At 37.5% G+C, this 23,525-nt stretch overlaps 2 protein-coding genes and 1 long non-coding RNA gene across 4 annotated transcripts in view; all 3 read left to right on the top strand.

Moving 5' to 3' along the window:
- Positions 1-23,525, top strand: part of LOC112556888 (low-density lipoprotein receptor-related protein 4-like) — a 260,038-nt gene that overhangs the window by 201,396 nt on the left and 35,117 nt on the right. The window lies entirely within an intron of this gene.
- LOC112556914 lies at positions 2,858-5,511 on the top strand. Its single transcript, XR_003097853.1, has 3 exons — positions 2,858-3,000; positions 3,976-4,050; positions 5,376-5,511. It is a non-coding gene; the product is annotated as an uncharacterized LOC112556914 (long non-coding RNA).
- On the top strand, positions 6,777-22,319 carry LOC112556904. 2 transcript variants are annotated; one of them, XM_025226349.1, is made up of 11 exons: positions 6,777-7,009; positions 9,381-9,534; positions 10,780-11,012; positions 12,212-12,380; positions 12,725-12,851; positions 13,162-13,347; positions 15,897-16,018; positions 18,351-18,404; positions 20,848-20,895; positions 21,241-21,353; positions 21,962-22,318. In XM_025226349.1, exons 5-11 carry the CDS (start codon positions 12,775-12,777, stop codon positions 21,980-21,982), a joined length of 621 nt encoding a protein of 206 aa, XP_025082134.1. In that variant the 5' UTR covers positions 6,777-7,009; positions 9,381-9,534; positions 10,780-11,012; positions 12,212-12,380; positions 12,725-12,774; the 3' UTR covers positions 21,983-22,318. The 2 variants fall into 2 exon arrangements, with proteins under 2 accessions (XP_025082134.1, XP_025082133.1); XM_025226348.1 differs by having other exon boundaries at positions 21,241-22,319.

The raw sequence follows: 23,525 nt of genomic DNA, 5'->3' as shown, positions 1-23,525 counted from the left end.
ACGCAGGAACGCACACACACACATACAAAAATAAACAAACAGGCGCCATATCTGACTGTAAGAAGTGACAACCCCAAACTCAGTGATAATTTTATGCAAACGAATCAAAGCACAGCAGTCAATGTCCCTGAATGTCAAGACTATTAAATAATAAAAGACGCAGTGGAATAAACTATCACTAAAAGTATGGAATCATCTATGTCATTCAAAACATCAGCAGTGGCAAACCTGACAAAAACAATTTTGATGAAGGTGGCAGCGAAAACAAAACAAAAAAGTCGAGTCACAGTTCGAAGATCCAACGGAGAGAATCAAACAAATAAAAATGTAAAGCACAAAACTCGCTGCTGTAAAAAGAGAACAACACATTAAAGAACAAATGTACAGCTACATTAATAAGCTTTTCATAGACCCCACACAGAGAAGCCAAGAGTAACCACAGAAACCACAGGACTCAGTGATCGCCAGCGTGCATTCGTCTTAGTTTGTAATCAGATGAATGTAAGCAGCTTACACTCCATCATCTCCTTCTTAACTTAAATTCGCATTAGTCTCATCGCTATAGAAAGTCTCTTGATGATTAATACAAATACTGCAAATGTTTCTTCAAATAAATCTCACTACAGTAAATGGAGCAACAGACGAGAGGAGGAGCGAGACATGCGCACAGCAGCGTGACGTGTCGGGGATAAAGGTGACGTCACAACATCTACCCGGCTTGTCATCTCTTGTGGGAGGGGTTCGTGTCTCGCAACACGCTGGACGGAGAAAAAGTCTGACACTGAAGTCTACAGTCAACTCTCTGAGAATTCGTCTCTCCTGACTTATCAGATATAAAGCTCTTCAGTGTATAAACCACAGACACTTGGGAGAGTAATAACTGTATTGTAAAGAGCTAAATAAACTCTTATACTTAATTTTGTCCGTTATACATCCTCGTCTAGTCATAACATGCTGAGTGTAACTAACCAAAGCTGTTAAAAAATTGAAGATACAAATTATATTAAGAATTAGTCGCGAGCAACATGAACTTTCTCTCTGTTTTCGTGTGGTCCTTACATGTTCAGGTCTGTTTGTTGTGTCTATGAGCCATATGACCGCTGGCTCTACTGTCGTCATTTCTTTTGTTCAGTCGTCGATAAACGAAAATCTGACTAGCAAAAAGTTGTTTTCTTGAAAACAAAATGCACAAACAAAATTTGCAGTGAATTTGTCTTTGTAATATTTAGTCAATAAGCCACCTCCAACCTCACACTTACACCCACACACATACATACACAATGATTGAGTTCTGCCCAAGAGCGAGAAACTAAGAAAGTGTGAAGTGTTATTGAGAGACGGAAAGTTAGATACGATGAGATGAGAAAAGAAGGAAGACTGTCTTTCCTGATTTAAATGCCAATGGCTTATCAGTGAGAAACATTCACCGAGGTCTCTAAATATTAATGTAGCTCTGCCCTGGGATATGGACATTATAATCCTCTTAAATCTGTGTTTATCCTCTCTGATATTTCATCGTGCTGCCATCTCTGCCATTCTAAACCCAAACGTTTGCAAGTTATTTTATTTGTGTTCGTGTATGTGTGTTCGTATTGTTGTGTGTACTTTATTATTAATTTACTGTGTAATTTTTTTATTTTTATTATTTCTCCCGACTGTGAATGTCGGACATATATCTTCAAGCAAATTCATTGTAACAAACCCTGAAAACAGGAAAAAAATCAGCTTGTTTAAGTTTTTTAAAGAATAATATTAATACACTCAGATCAGTACATGATATGGCCTATTCGATGCTTTAGCAGCAATTTTATGCGTTTTGACATTGAATTCACCAGTTTTAAGCAGGCTTGATAGATTTTACGAACCTCATACCAATCTTTATGAAGGCCAGAATCAACTTTACACAATCACAAGTTCTCAGTGGGGTTAGGATGAGAGAGTTTGCAGGTCCCTGTAGTACGTTTATTTGATTATTTTCTTAACATTTTGATATAGGGCTAGACCATGCTGGAACATTCAGATTCATTAGGGAATAACCTGTCCAGGTGTGAAACAAGTCTCTTGCCAGGCAGTTGAATGTAGTGCTTTTAATGCATCGTGCCATTGACTGGATGCAAGGAACCAACCCCATGATAGCTAAAACATTCATAAAAAAAAATTTTCACAGTTAGATGTGGGCATTTCACAGCTTTTTACCGGGTGACCTCCAAACGTTCTGACTTTTACACACACAAAAAAAGGAGTGAATACAACTATACTACAGACTTCAGTGCTTGACTTTCATTGCTTTGCCAAGAGTTGCTTTTTCACCAATTTACAGATATTCTACCGATTATTAAGAGGCACCATTGAACAGTAGATGAACTAATTTCTATTACTGTAAATCTTATATCACATTATAAGGCGTCATTGGTTTTTATGGGATCTCTTATTTTTTATTTATATGGTCAGGTAGGTGTCATGTCTCTCTGTAGTTCTCATCTATCTGCCACTTTGGGTCAACAGATCCTGCTTCATTCTTCAGTTTGATGATAGGGCTGACTCACAACAGTCTTGACTCTGTGTATCTTCAGTACTCAATAACCTCATCACTTTCCTGGTCTCTGTATCCTATTTTTTTCCCTCTCTCTTCTAAATGTTAACTTGTGAAATACAGGCTTGTTCCCTTTAGAAAATTCTTACTTAACTCAAGAGTGCAGTAAGGTTGTTTTGACTTGTGAAATGTTCTAAACAGTTAGGATGTAAATATTTCCTCCTTCTAAGCTCTAAAGGGTCTTTGTATACTGACAAACAAATGGCGTTCATCTCTCAAGTCTAGATGAGGAAGTTGTTTGAAGGAGGAAGAGAGTTTGTTGGGGAACATTGTCTCTTGTTAACTTGTTAATTAGAGAAGCAGAACTGATTACAGAGAGGAGTGTAGCTAAACTATTCTCGCTAGATTCTTGTGAATAAACCAGAGCTAAAATCGGTGTCAACAGATCGGAGAAATTATAATAGGAGGTGAGTTTGTCGTCGTAACAATAATTATAATCATTATCATTATTATTATCGTCAAAGACAAAGTGTAAATTAGTTTATTTATTTTGAAATCAGTGTACTCAGACTGTTTGGCCATTTATTGTAATCTGTGGAGTATTTGAAACGTGAGATTAATATGTGACCTGTCCAACAACCCTTGAGACGTAGTTGTAAAGGGAGGGTAACTAGTTTTTCCCAGGGCAAAACGGAGAACAAAAATTGTTACCCTTCCCAAGAAAGATTGTCCCAGTGAACCTAATACTTTTTGTCGCAACCAGATACCTCTCTTTACAAAAATTCTGAAAAAAAAACTAGTAAACTAACAATAGGGATATTACTAGAGACAAAATTAGATGCATAGCCATTTGCAGCAAATTTTACTGAAGATGCTAAGTTATTTACTTTGAATACATTATTTAAGCAAGTAAAAAATCCAAAGGCGCATGCAATACTGCTTTTTGCGTTCTTTTACATTACAATCTTACCTTTTGACGAATGTGTGGGGGAAGGGTGGACCCAACTCGCCCAAAGGCAAAGAGGAGACTTCTTCCTCTCTTCCAACCTCTTTCTCCCTCTTACACCCACTCGTCCACATTTGTGCGCGAAGGTAATCACTTCCCCCCGATTATGCAAACACAACCGACAACACAGTTGTGCAGCATATATAGTTATTAAAACAAGAAAAGAAAAAATGAGGTTGAACAGGTAAGAATCAGCTCACACTTATACTCCGGTACGTCTCTTGTCATGAAGTTTGTAATAATGTAAAAAAAAAGATGGCTAACCGTCTTAATAATACTTTATGTAATAAACATGGAATTCGTTTGTTTTCTATGAAGTCACTAGGTAGACAAGTATAATTTTTGATTTTGCAATCTGTTTTATTTACATTTTAAATGAGACTATTTAAAATTCATTGCTTAGTCTTATGTCTTTCATCTCCTGCTCTTATTTCAGTGGTCGCGATGACTATGCAGCTTCTTGTGTGTTTGTTTACACTCGTGATTCAGCACCACGTACAGAAAACACAAGGTAGGATCACGAGGGGGTCATAGAGAAGGGTAGGAATAGCTTGGATAAAAATAAACAAGAACCTATTTGTCCTCATACCTTCAACAATCCACGTAACGACAATGTCTCAAACTCTCACGTGATAAGACCAAATGTTAATTATGATAAAATCTTACATGTTAGTCTTGACCTTTGACTGCAAGTTTGACGCTTTGGAGGTTTGTGGTTGTTTCTTTGTGTTTCTTCTAAGAAAGGGTTTTCCGTCATTTTAGAAATACAGCGTGTATTATTGTGACACTTGTTTAGAAGATTTACATATATTGCAATATAATACTTTACAGGGCTTCTACTAAGGCTAAATTCTTTGGGGTCCCAGGGACCCCTTCTTCAGATTTCTAAGGGGTCCCAGGCTTACTCTAAGGGTTCCTTTACAAAGTTGAAAAAAACCCCAACAAATCAACTACTTTGTTTAACTGCCTTTCATGCACACAAAGCACTGTAACGTCTAGAAGAGTGTGCAAGTATCTGTGATGAGCTTATGCTCACTGTACTTGGGGTGCTCAATTTCTTTCCGTTTCTGAGACGATCCTTTTAACCACGCTGTTAACGACATCTTGGAAATAGGTTCATGGAACTCTTCCCGGTAAGGGAAAAAAACTCAGTGCAAGGGAAGTAACTGTCACCTTGTAGCAGATGACAACAATAGATTGGGCTACGATGTCAGACACTACAGTTACCCAATTTGTATCTGTTCTTCGCCAAATTTGAAGGGGTCCCCTGGGACCCCATTGACGAGAATTAAAGGGTCCTCCGAACTTTAAATGGTACTGTACGCAATTTTTTGCGTAAACAGAAGCCCTGACTTTAATTGTGTTAGTTTAATTTATACGTTTAATTCCATACAACTTCATCAATTTTTCCTGTAAAGGACAGATATGGTATTTACGCGCAAATTGTATTTTTTGAGTGCGTTCTGCATCTCATTAGAATTTTTTTTAATTGGACATTATCACTAGTATATAATAGGTAAAAAGGTACACAGAATGGCCCACATTATGGGAGTCATATTCCTTTGAAAAGGTTTGTAGTAATACCAATTTATCAACATAAATGCGTTAAAGTCGTTTAGAAATAACACCCTGTATTATTTTCTCCTCTATGGTTCGAAACTGCTTCTCGATGCAGTTTCCCATAATAAATGGTTTAACATCGTCCTTTCATAATACTTGCCTTGGGTGTATGTTGGCTATTTTCTTATATTATAAAACAGCGAAATGTACATTAGCATTAGCAGTCATCATTGTGAATATTTTCAGTATTTAATAAATTTATGCTCACATGCTAAGATACGGGATGGAAGCTCCGAGCTGTCACCGTCTATGGGTATCTTCTGTAACACGAGTGTTCCGGACAGAGTGAGGTCCACGTCTAACACCATGTGGATCAGATTCCGGTCTGGCTCACAGTCAGGCACTGGCTTCAATGCAACTTAGTCATCAGGTAAACAGCAATTTACAAATTATTACGATTCTGCCCTTTTACTTCTCAGTCTCTTTTTTCTCTTGTATTATTGTCTGGCATATGTCAAGGACATGAAGACACACAGACAAAGTACATTTTTTAGGAGTTTTCTTTCTTTGTTTATACTGAAAATTACTGTTTTTGTCATTATTTGTTCAGCTCTTCTTTCCACGCAGAAAACAGATCAGCAACTGCAAGCGTATTGAAAATACGGCAATCACACGGGGACATATCCCAAATAATAAACAAGTCCTCATTGACAAAGTATTTAGTCAAATCACACCATACTATACCCACTACACTCCATAGAAAGAAGAGGCTATGAAAGGAATATCTTTGTAAAAAAAAACAAAGTCACCATCTTAGGGATGATCGAAGGAAGGATATGAACCTGGCGGAGTAAGATCTTTGTAATTGGGTCATCGCCATCATGTACCCAGGCTTAAGAAGTGAATACAATATCGACATCATGGTCAACAATATAAAATGTCGCCTGCAAGGAGATCAGCTTTGTCCACTGGAATAACAGACGTTGCTCTGAACAGACACCTGATAAAACCCACGGCGGATATGCTTATAGAAGAAGGAGAATACAAGGCAGGTGTAATGGCAGGTAGTAAGGCACGAAACTCATTAAAATCTTGCAGTACACATAGTTTGAAACACGGGAAAAGAAAAGCTGACCGCAACATCTGGATATTAGTAAATGCAGGTGGCAATCGTTAACTCTTTAGTCAAGATATTAAATAAACTTATCCTTTTCCTCGTCTCTCTCTTTACTATTTTTCTTCTCTCTTGTAAATGGCAACTTCTGAAATACAGGCTTATTTCCTTCAGAAAACCTAAGTTAACGTAAGAATACCGTGAGGTTTTTTGACTTGTGAAACTGCTCCAAATTACCTAGGGTGTAAATACTTCCTTCTTCTCAGGTAAAAAGAGTCTTTGTATGGAATACTGTCACTGAACACAACACGAAATTGCGTTCAGCCGAAGCAATACTTAAATAGTTATTGTTCTTTCTTTTACTTCGTTGTCTTTTCTTTTTCCTTTTTATCTCTTCTATTTTCTTCCGATATATTTCTTTCAATTAAGCTTAATTTTTTTCGTTTATTTATAATTATTTTCATATACTTAATAATCGAAAGAATTGAGATCGTTTCTGAGGTAACATTCTTTGACCGCGAACTCTTCACCTAAATATGAAACCACTTCATCTTGTCCACAGCAATCATTCCACAGAAGTTTCTCCTTGTCACTGACTCTCATAACTGCATCCATCGCATAGACATCGACACTGGAAGTAATTTTACAATCCGTCCTGATGGTCTACAGAACCCATTTGGTATTGACTACAATTCAGTAGACGGTCGTGTCTATTGGTCAAATGTACAGGACAAGACCATTCGATCCGCTAACCTTGATGGCAGCGATGCTCGGCTGGTTCGCAGTATTAGTCAAGGTAAAGTAGCTTACGTATAAAGTTATTTTCTATATCTTATTTGTTTTTACTTAAGTTAAGACTTAAAATGTTTTACTTAAAGTCAAATACAAAACAAATATAAAATGCATAATACACTCATAGGGACATGTTCACTGGGACAATTCAACACCAGCACACGAGATTCAAATTCAAGATTCTTTATTCTTTCACCCTCCAAGGGTATTGAGATACTAAAAATATATTCACACATGTTCACACATGTTCACACATATTTCTATCTTCATTAATAATATTGATTATTCACATACATACACCTACTGGTTTGTTTAGTACAACTAATAAAAATATCTAAAACCAACAGCAGCAAGAACATCAACATAAAAGAAGGAAGAAAGGGAAAGAAATTCTTTCCATCATCCACTCACTCTATTTTTCTTCAAGCCTCCTCGTGTATACCGGCATAAGGTAACACAAAATCAAATGTTAAGAAACCAAAACGAGCCAAGGTCGCTAAGTATTAAAATAGTAAATCACCAATTTCATACATGAAAAAAGTCTACAAGTAAAAAAAGATGAAGAGAAGTGACATTCTAGCCAGGTAGACAAGAGATATCACTGATAAAGATTTATATGGTTCCCTTAAAATAGTGTGAGTATGGTTTACTGTAACAAAGTTTGGTCGCTGTGTTTGGATGATCACTAAAATGTCTTCATTAATACATCCTTCACACATGCCCGCCCTCTGCCAATAGTCTTCTCACTTTATTTTACTGTCCTCTTTGGTTTGTGTAGTCAGTAAAATCACTGTAAAGTAAACAAAAATTGTAGGAAAGTAACAGAAAAATAATCAAGTCTGTCTGTAACTAACGTAAATCTCATTAGGTAATTATTTAGGACAAAGACATGATCAAACTGGAAACAGTCACAAGTTGTATAAGCAGTACAGCTATGTAATTACACAGAAATTAACACATTCATCCCGAACCTTCGATTAGTATACCACGATACGCAAGAATTTCAAGTATTTAAAAATAAATCATAAATAATAAATACGCTAGGATGAGACACCAAATTTATAACTATAGATAAGAAAAGAAATAGTTTTTACTTCGTTTTACTCCATTGTTAAGTCGCACTTTGTTGTAAATCCAAGGTAAATTATAAAATTGCATTTCAAAGAAAAATATATACAAAATCGATGATCGTTGCAATGTTTAGGAGGTACCCTATTGGGCCTTTCTGTGGACTCTGTGTCGAGGCTACTATTCTATGCCGACAATGGCAACAATGTCATCGGAATGATATCACTGAACCTTCTAAGCGTGTATTATTGTGACACTTGTTTAGAAGATTTACATATATTGCAATATAATACTTTACAGGGCTTCTACTAAGGCTAAATTCTTTGGGGTCCCAGGGACCCCTTCTTCAGATTTCTAAGGGGTCCCAGGCTTACTCTAAGGGTTCCTTTACAAAGTTGAAAAAAACCCCAACAAATCAACTACTTTGTTTAACTGCCTTTCATGCACACAAAGCACTGTAACGTCTAGAAGAGTGTGCAAGTATCTGTGATGAGCTTATGCTCACTGTACTTGGGGTGCTCAATTTCTTTCCGTTTCTGAGACGATCCTTTTAACCACGCTGTTAACGACATCTTGGAAATAGGTTCATGGAACTCTTCCCGGTAAGGGAAAAAAACTCAGTGCAAGGGAAGTAACTGTCACCTTGTAGCAGATGACAACAATAGATTGGGCTACGATGTCAGACACTACAGTTACCCAATTTTGTATCTGTTCTTCGCCAAATTTGAAGGGGTCCCCTGGGACCCCATTGACGAGAATTAAAGGGGTCCTCCGAACTTTAAATGGTACTGTACGCAATTTTTTGCGTAAACAGAAGCCCTGACTTTAATTGTGTTAGTTTAATTTATACGTTTAATTCCATACAACTTCATCAATTTTTCCTGTAAAGGACAGATATGGTATTTACGCGCAAATTGTATTTTTTGAGTGCGTTCTGCATCTCATTAGAATTTTTTTTAATTGGACATTATCACTAGTATATAATAGGTAAAAAGGTACACAGAATGGCCCACATTATGGGAGTCATATTCCTTTGAAAAGGTTTGTAGTAATACCAATTTATCAACATAAATGCGTTAAAGTCGTTTAGAAATAACACCCTGTATTATTTTCTCCTCTATGGTTCGAAACTGCTTCTCGATGCAGTTTCCCATAATAAATGGTTTAACATCGTCCTTTCATAATACTTGCCTTGGGTGTATGTTGGCTATTTTCTTATATTATAAAACAGCGAAATGTACATTAGCATTAGCAGTCATCATTGTGAATATTTTCAGTATTTAATAAATTTATGCTCACATGCTAAGATACGGGATGGAAGCTCCGAGCTGTCACCGTCTATGGGTATCTTCTGTAACACGAGTGTTCCGGACAGAGTGAGGTCCACGTCTAACACCATGTGGATCAGATTCCGGTCTGGCTCACAGTCAGGCACTGGCTTCAATGCAACTTAGTCATCAGGTAAACAGCAATTTACAAATTATTACGATTCTGCCCTTTTACTTCTCAGTCTCTTTTTTCTCTTGTATTATTGTCTGGCATATGTCAAGGACATGAAGACACACAGACAAAGTACATTTTTTAGGAGTTTTCTTTCTTTGTTTATACTGAAAATTACTGTTTTTGTCATTATTTGTTCAGCTCTTCTTTCCACGCAGAAAACAGATCAGCAACTGCAAGCGTATTGAAAATACGGCAATCACACGGGGACATATCCCAAATAATAAACAAGTCCTCATTGACAAAGTATTTAGTCAAATCACACCATACTATACCCACTACACTCCATAGAAAGAAGAGGCTATGAAAGGAATATCTTTGTAAAAAAAAACAAAGTCACCATCTTAGGGATGATCGAAGGAAGGATATGAACCTGGCGGAGTAAGATCTTTGTAATTGGGTCATCGCCATCATGTACCCAGGCTTAAGAAGTGAATACAATATCGACATCATGGTCAACAATATAAAATGTCGCCTGCAAGGAGATCAGCTTTGTCCACTGGAATAACAGACGTTGCTCTGAACAGACACCTGATAAAACCCACGGCGGATATGCTTATAGAAGAAGGAGAATACAAGGCAGGTGTAATGGCAGGTAGTAAGGCACGAAACTCATTAAAATCTTGCAGTACACATAGTTTGAAACACGGGAAAAGAAAAGCTGACCGCAACATCTGGATATTAGTAAATGCAGGTGGCAATCGTTAACTCTTTAGTCAAGATATTAAATAAACTTATCCTTTTCCTCGTCTCTCTCTTTACTATTTTTCTTCTCTCTTGTAAATGGCAACTTCTGAAATACAGGCTTATTTCCTTCAGAAAACCTAAGTTAACGTAAGAATACCGTGAGGTTTTTTGACTTGTGAAACTGCTCCAAATTACCTAGGTGTAAATACTTCCTTCTTCTCAGGTAAAAAGAGTCTTTGTATGGAATACTGTCACTGAACACAACACGAAATTGCGTTCAGCCGAAGCAATACTTAAATAGTTATTGTTCTTTCTTTTACTTCGTTGTCTTTTCTTTTTCCTTTTTATCTCTTCTATTTTCTTCCGATATATTTCTTTCAATTAAGCTTAATTTTTTTCGTTTATTTATAATTATTTTCATATACTTAATAATCGAAAGAATTGAGATCGTTTCTGAGGTAACATTCTTTGACCGCGAACTCTTCACCTAAATATGAAACCACTTCATCTTGTCCACAGCAATCATTCCACAGAAGTTTCTCCTTGTCACTGACTCTCATAACTGCATCCATCGCATAGACATCGACACTGGAAGTAATTTTACAATCCGTCCTGATGGTCTACAGAACCCATTTGTATTGACTACAATTCAGTAGACGGTCGTGTCTATTGGTCAAATGTACAGGACAAGACCATTCGATCCGCTAACCTTGATGGCAGCGATGCTCGGCTGGTTCGCAGTATTAGTCAAGGTAAAGTAGCTTACGTATAAAGTTATTTTCTATATCTTATTTGTTTTTACTTAAGTTAAGACTTAAAATGTTTTACTTAAAGTCAAATACAAAACAAATATAAAATGCATAATACACTCATAGGGACATGTTCACTGGGACAATTCAACACCAGCACACGAGATTCAATTCAAGATTCTTTATTCTTTCACCCTCCAAGGGTATTGAGATACTAAAAATATATTCACACATGTTCACACATGTTCACACATATTTCTATCTTCATTAATAATATTGATTATTCACATACATACACCTACTGGTTTGTTTAGTACAACTAATAAAAATATCTAAAACCAACAGCAGCAAGAACATCAACATAAAGAAGGAAGAAAGGGAAAGAAATTCTTTCCATCATCCACTCACTCTATTTTTCTTCAAGCCTCCTCGTGTATACCGGCATAAGGTAACACAAATCAAATGTTAAGAAACCAAAAACGAGCCAAGGTCGCTAAGTATTAAAATAGTAAATCACCAATTTCATACATGAAAAAAGTCTACAAGTAAAAAAAGATGAAGAGAAGTGACATTCTAGCCAGGTAGACAAGAGATATCACTGATAAAGATTTATATGGTTCCCTTAAAATAGTGTGAGTATGGTTTACTGTAACAAAGTTTGGTCGCTGTGTTTGGATGATCACTAAAATGTCTTCATTAATACATCCTTCACACATGCCCGCCCTCTGCCAATAGTCTTCTCACTTTATTTTACTGTCCTCTTTGGTTTGTGTAGTCAGTAAAATCACTGTAAAGTAAACAAAAATTGTAGGAAAGTAACAGAAAAATAATCAAGTCTGTCTGTAACTAACGTAAATCTCATTAGGTAATTATTTAGGACAAAGACATGATCAAACTGGAAAACAGTCACAAGTTGTATAAGCAGTACAGCTATGTAATTACACAGAAATTAACACATTCATCCCGAACCTTCGATTAGTATACCACGATACGCAAGAATTTCAAGTATTTAAAAATAAATCATAAATAATAAATACGCTAGGATGAGACACCAAATTTATAACTATAGATAAGAAAAGAAATAGTTTTTACTTCGTTTTACTCCATTGTTAAGTCGCACTTTGTTGTAAATCCAAGGTAAATTATAAAATTGCATTTCAAAGAAAAATATATACAAAATCGATGATCGTTGCAATGTTTAGGAGGTACCCTATTGGGCCTTTCTGTGGACTCTGTGTCGAGGCTACTATTCTATGCCGACAATGGCAACAATGTCATCGGAATGATATCACTGGACAACAACAGTCATCATATTGTCGTCGATTCAAACATTGGTCAGCCTGTAGACATCGAGCTGGACAAACACAATGGGTGACTATAATAAGACTTGGAAATGATGATAAACACATTGAGCTATTATTTTTAATACTTTTACAATGCTGACAAATAACGTAGCAGTTCATGCAAGAGACTTCATTCTTAAAACATATAGAGCTGTGTGATTTACATGGTAATGATGATACACTCGGGACTTTGGATAAGAGTTACAAGAAGAAACAAAAAAAGGGTTTTAAATAAGAAAATAAAAATAATTAAAACAGAAAGAACAAAATCCTCGTGTTCTAATGTGGCATCTGCAGTTAAAGACATTGAGTAGCTGTTTAAATAGAGAAACATGTCTTAAAATCGTTTCCAATTCTTTGTACAAACAACAGTGTGCTGTACTGAAGTGACGCTGTCTCGCGTAAAATAGAGAGGTGTAACTATGACGGCTCGCACCGTCAGATATTTATTTCCTCCATCGCGCATCTTAAACGTCCTCATGGTCTTGCTTTGGACACAGTAGGTAAGATGTTTCGCTATTTTTTGCACTTTTATTTATTTTTAATGTCAAGATGTTCTTGTCTTTTTTGTATCATTAGTTATTTTTGTCTCCTTTAAAGACTTTCTTTTAGAAAGTTCACTTTATTCTCTTAACCTGTGCATTCAAGGATTTGATGTTGCTTGTTTATATCTCAATTTTTTTTAACTTTCCTAAACTCATCCAAAAGTGTACATATTCGTGTCTGTCCATTCCTGTTTTCCCTCATACTGTGAATTCTTTTGTATGCGAAGAATGAATGTATTAACAGCACCATGGGTGTGTGAACGGGTGGATGAATGGATGTGAATGTGAAGGCAGGAGACTTTACTGGGCAGCTGCAGACACACAGCTGATAGGATGGACGGATCTGGACGACAGAAATACTGAAGTTTATTTTAAATATCAGGGCTCGTTTTTTATGGGCCTGGATATCTACCAAACTGACTTGTTTGTCACGGACTGGGGACCTAAAAAGTAAGCACTAAGATTTTTTCAATGTCTTACAGCAGGATACAATGTTGTTTTTAACATTAGGACAGGAGCTTTAAAATAACATTTTCACGTAGCAACAGTGAAAACCGTTTTATATTTCTTTTGCATTTGTCAATGTTCAAAAAATTCATTATGTAATACCCATCTTTAGCGTCTCTGTTGAGTAGTAGCGAAATTCTATTTTTTGGAAGCGTGATGTAAGAGCGAGACAGACACAAAATTCAATGTAGACTCACAATGTGTGGGTGACAGGGACGGGGGTTATCACTCTTGACAGGTCATACACGTGTAACGTGTTGTGTGAATGTGTGGTCATGTCACTATAAATAGTGTTTACTGGAGGCGAATATTCTGTCAGTTGCACCATTCACCGAAAAGACTGCTTGGAGAAGGAACTTTGTATACTTTGAGAAAGAAGAGAAAGGTAAAAAAGTAATTCTTTGTCCAGACAAGATAAACCATATGTAAATTCTCTATTTATTTTCTGAATATATTTCGTAACTTCGACCTATTTTAGATGTAAATATTTGAATTAATACTGAGTTAGTAATATAATTAGTGTTTGAGAAAGGTATAGCTAGATGATGCGTGAATGTCAAACGTATATTATGATGGAGGAATAGTAAAATGAGCAGAAACTGTTCAAGGGACTAAAGAACGGAGGAACAATGAGCCCAGACTCGCTCAAAAGAAGACAGAAGTCGAATCATCCTTACATCTACGTTGCAGTCGACAGAGGGACTGCTCTGAGATATTACACAGGTTCTACCCCAGTCACAAAGTGACAGCACTGAGACACTACAGAGGTTCTAACCCAGTCACAGAGGGACAGCACAGAGATATTACAGAGGCAGTACCCCAGGTGAAGTTTTTACGGAACCTAGTTCAGCAGGCGGAACTACTCGAGCTGTCATCCGAGGCTAATCCGTATTTCAGAGAATATTGAGATTGTACTGGGAGGCGGCGTAATTATCGGTACTCCCTGATGATCGAATAGAATCCTGTAGCTCATAGTTTTCTTCGTGGGTGTGTTGTGATAAGCAAAGGGTAGTTCATAACACAGAGACAAGGACTGCTACTCTCACATTGAAAGTACGTATAATGTAACATGTTAGTTTGTATAGCGACTTCCAAACACTTACAGACAGGGTCAAAGCTCGAGACATGATTGTCCACAGCTCATGGCGATGGACAAAGGCACAGTAATGTAGGAGAACAGTCTCATTTTGTAGCTGCTTGGTTAATACAACTTCGTTCTGTACAACTTCTTTCGCGATGTAAGTTTTCTACACTGACAATGACAATGATGACAATGATCAACTTTACTGGTTCTATAGGCAATTTAAACATGGGAAGGTGCTCTAGTTACAGAAGTTAAAATTAAAAGTAGAAAGATGCAAGGTGCAGCGTTAATATGTACCATAGCATGTGAAAGGAAGGCAAATTATATATGTCTACTACAAAACAAACAACAATTTGCATCAAGAATAATCATGTGCGCATCTATAACATCACACACCACCGACACTCTATCTGAGGTTGAGCAGCTGTGGTGATTTTAATGTTTAAGATAAAGTCATTGTAATCATTTCAGTAATTAATACTTTAAATACCTGGCTTTGAAAAAAAAAAGAAAATTAATATTAAAGAATAATTGGTACTAGAATAAAAGGACACTAGGCCAATAAGAAAATTCTATTGGGCACTTTTGACCAGTTCCTGTTATTGGGAGGGGCAGGGGGCACCTGCATTAATGTAGCATCTGACAGGACAAGCCACTCGTGCCTATAGAGGGCGACAGTGAGCAGGTCCTGTACAGGATGACTAGTCATATACGCCATAACAAGAGGTTTACAACCTCACAGAGATATTTAAAAAAAAGCTAGCACATTAATCACGAACCAAACGAATCTTCAAGAACATTTTGTATAATTTCAAATTTTTTGAATATTGTCATCGAAAACTTTTAAATTAATAGTTGTGTAAATAAGATTAAAATCATTTGCTTACAAATAACGGAACCATTCCAAATACTACAATTTAAAGCTAAAAATTTTTGCTCCTGTTATAAAAAACTTGATTGCTTATATTTTATTTTGTCGTGCATCATTATTATTAACTATATAAAACAAACCAGATTGGTAGTGCTGTGCATAGGAGACTTTTTTGTTATATTTTGTATTTCTGTGTTTCCACTCACTACCACCAGCTTTCACCATGTGATCCTTCTCAGAGCCAGCGATTGCGGTTGGTGGGGGGAGGGGGCGGGGAACCGCCTAAGGCCCCACGCCTGATTGGGGAGGAGGCGAATTAACACATGCACCATTGGGATGAGACAGTCCGTCATTTTTATTGCCCTGCTGAGGAATGTTGTGCCGCTCTCCAAAAGCCCCGCAATTTTATTTTCTTAAAGCCCTGCATCCCCCGAGCGCCAGCTCTGTCTCTTAGTAAGCCAACAAATACATCAAAATAAATTGGACATGATATGGCTAGAAAAAGGTTGTACTCATTTAAATATTGTTTTTATACAGACATCTGGCAAACACAACACACATCTATCGCATTGGCGAAAATGGAACAATAAGGGCGACTGTGCAAGTTAAAGGGAGAGTAAACGATGTTCGGGTCTATGCCGAGGAGAGAATACATACAGGTGAGAAAACATTCGGTAGTGGCAGAAAATTTAAGTGAAAAAAAAAGGTGAGTCTAATGTAGAAATGTACAGATTAGACTTTTCTCTGATGGCTCCTATATTTGTCTGTTTTTCTGGACTTTATTTACTCGCACCTCAAAAAGCAAGAAAACTTTCTGTACAGATATACATTTTCTTCACTCATATTTACTCATTCACCTGTTGTGCACGCCACTTGGGATTGTCTTGACCAGTGGTGAGCGGATGAACTCCTTCACATTCGCCATTCAGTTGCTTTACTGTCCACTACGGAGTCGCTTCTTCTCCTACAGGGCGGACAAACATGACAACACCAGCAGTTTGTGCTTCTTCACCGTAACAAGAAAAGTTCCCAATGTATCAGGGTACCAATCGTTCTTTGTACTATGTGATTGTCATCCTTGTAGCAGATTCCTATCATCCTCCTCCGGCAATTGGCTACAAAGGCCTGTACTGGCAGGTGCATATTGGCAGGTACAGTGACACACACTTGTACACCAAGAGAGGAATATAGCGGAACTTGTACATGTGCCTGGCATTTTTACATGATGAGCTGGACTTGTCAGTGGTCTGGAAAGTTAGATTTTTATAAACACGATTCTTTCAATGAAACTTACTGGTTGGGTTGCATGTCCTACCCATGTCTACCCTGTTACTGTTGTGATCATGACACGATGTCCGCAGTCAGCTGTCATGGTTGAACATGGTGGCCGTTAGGTGCTTCTAGCTGTTCAAATCCTTAAGCTGTATTCTGTTCTTTGAAATTCCTAGTTTGTGCTACTGGTGTTAATATGACCTTGTTCTTGTTAGTGTTGGTCTCCATTCGTATATAAAGCATTATAAAAATTCCACGCCGCTCTGAAAAGAATGATATTTCAGGTTCGAACTCCTTTACCTCATCTCTCTCTTTGTTTGATACATCACACAGAAAGCAAAAGCACCAGCCGTATTATCTCTAAATTTGCTAATATTATGAAATCTGCTAACATAAAGTGTCGCGTGTCGCAGTCATGGTTCAACACAGGTCGGGGTAGGGCAAGGAAGGGATGGGAGGGACAAGGCCCTGAGGATATTCTTACCCTAGGTAAGTCCGCTGGCCACGGTGGAGATGTTAGAGTTACAAAGTTCAGTTCTAGACGAGCCCTACGTCCATTCTACTCAGGCTTTTATGTCTCTCTTTCCGATGTGTTTTAATGGTTGTTTTGTGTCAGTCGTAGCGGACGAGTTGATATGTGATAATATTTCAAGAGAGGCTCTGGAGGGGCTACCTAAAGTGGGAGAGGTTTTTGCTAAGTTCCGGAGAGCATTGAACTGTACCTCGCTGTGTTCTGAAAGCTCAAATCCAATATAAAAAATCAAGTCTTTTTTTTTAAATCTTCCATCATTCGTCCTCCATCTCAGATCATCAGTCAGTGTTTTCAAATGGTCTTCTTCAGTCCAGAATATTGTCGAATCGTCAACAGTCTACATTCCAATGGAGGTGTTAGTTAATCGTCCTCGTCCTCGTCAGTCATCATATCCGTCGCTGTCATCGCCATCTTTGAGTTCCGTGGACGCATCGCTGCAGCCATTGAGTGTGACGGACATCGCCGGCGTGACACAGGCTGAGCGCCTCTTTCTTGTATACCTCTTCTTGTTACCTGCGTATGCTTAGCACTTATCAGCCCTCTCTAGCCTACCTGCTACTTCTGAGGCGTGTTTGCCTCTTACAGCGATTGGGGAAGGGGGTGCGTTTGACCCTGTGACGTCAGAGGTCAGTTTACTTTTGAGCTCAAGCGTGAAGTGCTGAGGCTTGTGCGGGTGTTAAACAATTTGTAGTGATTTAATAGCTGGGTTGTTTGCTCGTCTGTTTATGTTTTGTTCTGTGAGTCCTTTTCTTCTTTTTCTTCTTTCTCTCAACATTGATAACTGATTAAAAACCTGTATTTTATATTGTACTCACGAGCGTTTGCGCATTCGTTCCTTCAGGAGCGATTGGTTTCGTCGTTAGCTTGGGAAGTTCGAGTGTCTGTGTGTCGGTGTGACTGTGTGTCTGTGTGACTGCGTGAGTAAAGCCCTCAGCACTCGACTGCGTTACACGACCTAAAGTTCACCTAGAAAATGTATTTCATGCTCACCTTGTATTGTTTATATTTCATAGCTGTCAAATCATTGGGTGTATTGAGCTTTAAGATTTGTATTTTATGACACGCTAAGGTTTATCTTCTCTGTTCTGCAAATTGATCAAATACAGTTCATCTTTGAGCAACCTTTATTTCGAAACCTGTAGCTGTGTTAATATTTTAAACTGTCAACCACATGTTCATATTTTCAGTATCTACCTCGTCGGCACTAACAAGCGATCAAACAACAAGAAGTGAAACTACAGGTAGTGTTGAAAGTTTCTTTTTCTTCTTTTTTGGTTGGTTGGTTTATTTATTAGGCAAGTGTTTTCACCTTGAGGGGATTTCTCACTATGAGAGACTGGGACTGGGGAAGAACCCAGAGTACCTGGAGAAAACTCTCGAAGCCCAGCCCTGTGAACAAGTTAGGGGACACATACATTGTGACATACAGAGAGTGTCCCCAGCCGAGATCTGAACCCTCAGCTCTTACTGAAGTGGCACCAAGCGAGTGATTTAATCACTACACTAGCGAGTCACTCTACTGTAGTGGGAGCTTGTGTAGGGGAGCCTGTACAGCTGATAGTGCTTATTCCCTTCTACCCGGATCCCGTTCCACCCCATCACTGGTCGCAGCGCGAGACGGATGACAAGAGCAGGTGACGTAGTACCCAAACTGTCCAGTACAAATAGCGAGAAACAGTCATTGCTTGCACTTGTTTACCGAAAGGCGGCTGGTCCTGCTTGGAAAAACAGTAACACTTTGGTTCTGAGTGAGTGAGAAAAACCATTCTGCCGCCAGGTGCTATGGTCCCACTGGAAAGCTGCTCGCATAACTCAACCCCCTCTTCCCCCACCCCAGGGAGTTAGGGACTGTATTTTAGTAGACTACATAGGTTAGAATAAATACAGTAGTTGTATGTGTACATTATGTACATAAATATATCTCTTTGAACTTATTTACCTGTGTGAGCGTATCAGTACAAACGAATGCTTGAATGAGGTGAACGTGTACTACTAGCGCGAGAGAGTTGTGTTGTCCTTGTAGTTGTGGCACAGCAGCTGAGAAAACACATGAAGATGCATGGAGTTGACACACCGAAGAAAAGACACTTTTGTCTGGGAAAGAAAAGCAGGTCTTTTGTGGATTCCAAGGTCGATTGAGTGCGGGTGGGTAGTGGATGAAGAAAATAGAAAGAACACAACGCGAGGTAGATACAATAGACAAAGCACCCGACGACTGAGAGCTGGAATTTTAGTGGAAAATTCTCCTTGGGAACTTCCATCCTCCTCCCTGGAACACCCAAGAGGAACGGACTGACTTGGTGATAGGGGCCGCGGTGTTGGTCTTAGAGGAAGTCGTCAGTCCGGCTACAGTACTACTGATGTGTAGACATGAAGATAATATATATATATTGCCGTAACATCAGATCTCTTTGTGTATGTGTTTTAGTTTGAAACGCTCATCAACAAATTGTTTTGTATCTCAAACTTGTGAAACTTGTATCTTTGTAAATGAAAGATTACCTCCCTTATATTGCAAACGTTTCTCTTTAACCGTGGCCGCTGTCTTGTCGTCGGGTAATTTATGCATCGCTTAACCTCTGACCCCGTTAGCAGTTGGCCTGCGGTCGCGACTATTTTTTTCACACACGGGTTTTGTAATGTTCGCGCATGCGTACAGCAAGTCAGTGCAAAGAAAAAAATAATAAACAAGAGAAAAAAACACGTGTGCGGGGGTTGGGGGTTATCGTGCGTGGGTCATGTCGCCCATTTCTAGCGCCTCGATCGTAGCTGTTGGACCGTCAACATTTGCATACGTCCTTGACATTCCATCGTGGGGGGGGGGGGACGGGATGCCTAAGGGAAATCCGCGCATGCGCATGCGCAAACCAAAACACGTCATTTCTATATTTATATCATCGCCAAAAAATGGAAGACAAGAGAAATCTAGAACATGTAACACCAGTTTATAAACCAAGACAGGCGAACTGGTCAAACAAGGAAATATGGATGTTGCTAGAAGAGGTTTGTACTTAGCAGTTGTTTGGGCTCAGTTTACTTTGTTCCTCAAGTCGAGAGACTGTCGAAGACTCATTGTTTAATTTGATTTGCCAAAAATTCTTGTGTTACATTCTTGTGGCTATGCTCGTTATCTGCTTTTATATATCTTGAAGTGTTTTCTTTCTTTCTTTTCTTTGCGAAGAACATAGAAAGGCCACAGGGGGTGGTGAAGTAAAACACTGTGAATACAACAGCATCATACTGATATTTTAGACGAAGAATCAAACCTTACAAATGGCATAAAATCTCTATGTATTTTATAGCACATCAAAATATATTTTAACTCTTTTTTTATTTTTTGTTTGTGTAATAATAGTGTGATTGAAATGAAACTTTTTCGCCTTAAAAGGAATTTGACTTCTGATTGTAGCTAGCCACTTTTTCCTATTGATAGCCTATTGATAGCCTAATATGTTGTGAGTCATTGCACCCTTTAATGAGCTTATAATATGAATGCTGTAACAAGTCTTCTTTTTTATTTCTCCAGGAAGATATGCTCAGCCTGAAAAATGCACAAACTGCTCAGGCTTGCTTTTAATAAACTGTGTTCATGCCATTACTTTTTGTAATAAAGTAATACTTATTTTTAAGCTTCTTATATAGCCTGATTTACCTTGAATTGACCAATAAATTTATATGTTTCAGAAGCAGCGTCAGTGTATACTGCACCTTACATAAAACATTTGTGCACAGGTACTTTCTTCATCTTATTGTTTGTGTAGATGTGCCTTCAATGACTTCAGTGACATCATAACTTATGTTGAAAATGATCAGCTGTCACTGAAGGGTTAGTATTTACCAGACTTCATAGTCGGTGAGGGCCAGTACATAACATTAAAAATATATAATGTATTAAAATGTACGTACAATCTGAAAAAAATGAATGATATACAATGTCAGGTATTTCAGATTTTACAACTATGATAGATTATGTAACAGTAAATGCCTTGCCAACAGCCAACAGTTAATTATTACATTTCTGGAGTAACATTTAGGAAACTTGTCATTGTCTTGTCATGTAGAGTACTTATTGTACAGCAATAGCTTTGTTAACCAAGAAGATGGGATCATCGCAGACAGTCCATCAACTTCATTTGCCTCATCAAATTCTGTTGAGCTGGTGGAAAACAAAGTGGCAGACAGTTCACAAAGTTTGTAACAATATGTTAGCTAACTACTGTGCACATGAACAACTAAAGTAACTGTTCATGAAGATTTTTAGTCAATAACCAAAACACCCGATATTTCTATATTTACTATATGCTGCACCTCATGATTTGTGGATGTATTACTGATATATTTCTTGAAATTGACCTCTAACAACAATTAAGGAGTAAAATTTTTAATAAGGTTTTTTTCACACACACACTAACGAAAGTACAGTAGAATACTAAATTATATGAACTTTTGTATTTTCCCCCACATTTTACCCTTTTTTGTAAACCTGTTAGTTGACAATGTAACAAAACATATAACACCAGAATGATAATAATTTTAACGAATAAGAAACAAAGAGCGAACAGGAAGTACAGAAAAGTATCAATGTCATATGAGAGAAATTTGTCATTACTCTTTAGAAAAATATGAAGTTACTGTAAAAGAAATGTGCAGAAAACTCTTATTTACATCAATTGAAATCAAATTTTTTTTTGTACTTTAGTGTCATGTAATAAAGAAACCATACAACTGAACTTTAAAATGCCCAAATTACTTGAACATGTGTGCTTCAACATGTGAATGTTGATTTGTTTCTTTACAGGGGAGCCTTCAAAGGATGTGAACAGACACGAATGCTTATAATAACCTAATGACCAGTTTTCTGAACTGACTATACTTTTCAACTTGTTATTACATAATAATAAATGATGTAAGTGCTCATCGTACAAAGTTCATTTAGAGCACTCAAAAATTAGCAATGAAAAACAAACATCAAAGTTAGACATTGCTGTGCTGAACCAACTGCTGTTACTGTGTTGTTTTATAAACAGGTAAAAAGAATTGAAACAACACACACAGATATTTGTTACCATGTGACATATGTATGATCTGCTTTAGCGTTCGTGCAAATATTTAAGACAAATAAAATAATCTTCAGTAAGAGATGTACCTGGTAATGATGTTTATGACTGTGTGCATTCTTCCACACTTTCTTCTCAAAACTATTTCACAGTTAAATTAGTGAAACAAGAAATACATATTTATCGTATTTTGAATATGGACGAGATACTCATTATGCGATCCTAAATTAATATCTATTGTAAAAAGGTTCACATAAATAACTTACCCAAAATCCCAACATGCACTGTTTTGTGGGCAATGCTTGATTGCTATTAATTATACAGTAATACTTTGCAATAACAAGCACATAATTCAAACCTCAGAAGAACCGATCAACAAGTCTGTGCCTTTGCAGATTCACCTGCTGCAGGTTGCATCCTTTTTGTTGGAACATCCTGCATAGGTACGAGTACATTGTACCTATAATCATTATCCTGGTCCGCATCATCTTCATCCTGTGGATATTACAGTTTGAGCATTCTTGTTTTGTTATTTAACTTCAGGCATGCTATTGTAACAATGCATGCCTTCTCATGCTCAAGCTGATGAACTTGCTAGCAGTGCCATCTTGTGGCAACATCTGAAAGGCAACAGACACAAACACAGACTGTAACAAACATCCTAATTATTAACTAAAATATTAAGTTACTGAATGCCTGTCCGCTAGGAATGAGATGCTCAATTAAGAGTGAGGAAGAAAGACGAAGGGTGAGTGACAGAGAGGGAGGGAAAAGAGAGAAACTGAGACAGGAGAGACAGAAAGAGAGAGCCATGACACCTTTTATGTCAATAGCTTGTAGTCATTTTGACACTGGGGGATGTCTGCTGCTGACAGATCTCACTGCCACAGAAAGCGGAAGACGTAATGTTTGTGAACACTGCACTCAAGTCAAACCTCGTTTTTACTTTAAATAATTCTTTGAAAATTATTTTATTTAATAAAGTTTACAAGTTTTTATTGGCCTATATTTCTTCATTTATTTAAAAAATTATATATTTTGCTTTTATGTCCATTTTTCACAAGCTTATGTTTTAGACGGTATCGGGATTATAGAGCTGTGCTATTTATCTAAATCAATGTTTATGAAATGGCTATATATTATCTTTTAATCTTTCTATTATTTTACTCTTACGTTTGAAAAAATGTACAAGTTCTAGTATTTGTGTTATCATCAAAGTAATAGATGAAGTATTTATTAGCTTGTTCTTTTCTGGTTTGAAACACAGATGCCAGTATACTGCTCTGCTGAATGGTATTTATTTTT

This window comes from Pomacea canaliculata, linkage group LG2, assembly GCF_003073045.1.
Source record: "Pomacea canaliculata isolate SZHN2017 linkage group LG2, ASM307304v1, whole genome shotgun sequence".
Taxonomy (NCBI): domain Eukaryota; kingdom Metazoa; phylum Mollusca; class Gastropoda; order Architaenioglossa; family Ampullariidae; genus Pomacea; species Pomacea canaliculata.
Note: the sequence above shows the minus strand (reverse complement) of the source record. Positions and strands in the feature narration are given on the sequence as shown.

Excerpts from the sequence above, each read along its gene's own strand:
- LOC112556904 (XM_025226348.1), top strand. The coding sequence starts at position 12,775 with ATGACGGCTCGCACCGTCAGATATTTATTTCCTCCATCGCGCATCTTA. Across the intron at positions 12,852-13,161 it reads ATGGTCTTGCTTTGGACACA|GTGGATGAATGGATGTGAAT; the intron begins GTAGGTAAGATG and ends GTGTGTGAACGG. Across the intron at positions 13,348-15,896 it reads ACGGACTGGGGACCTAAAAA|ACATCTGGCAAACACAACAC; the intron begins GTAAGCACTAAG and ends GTTTTTATACAG.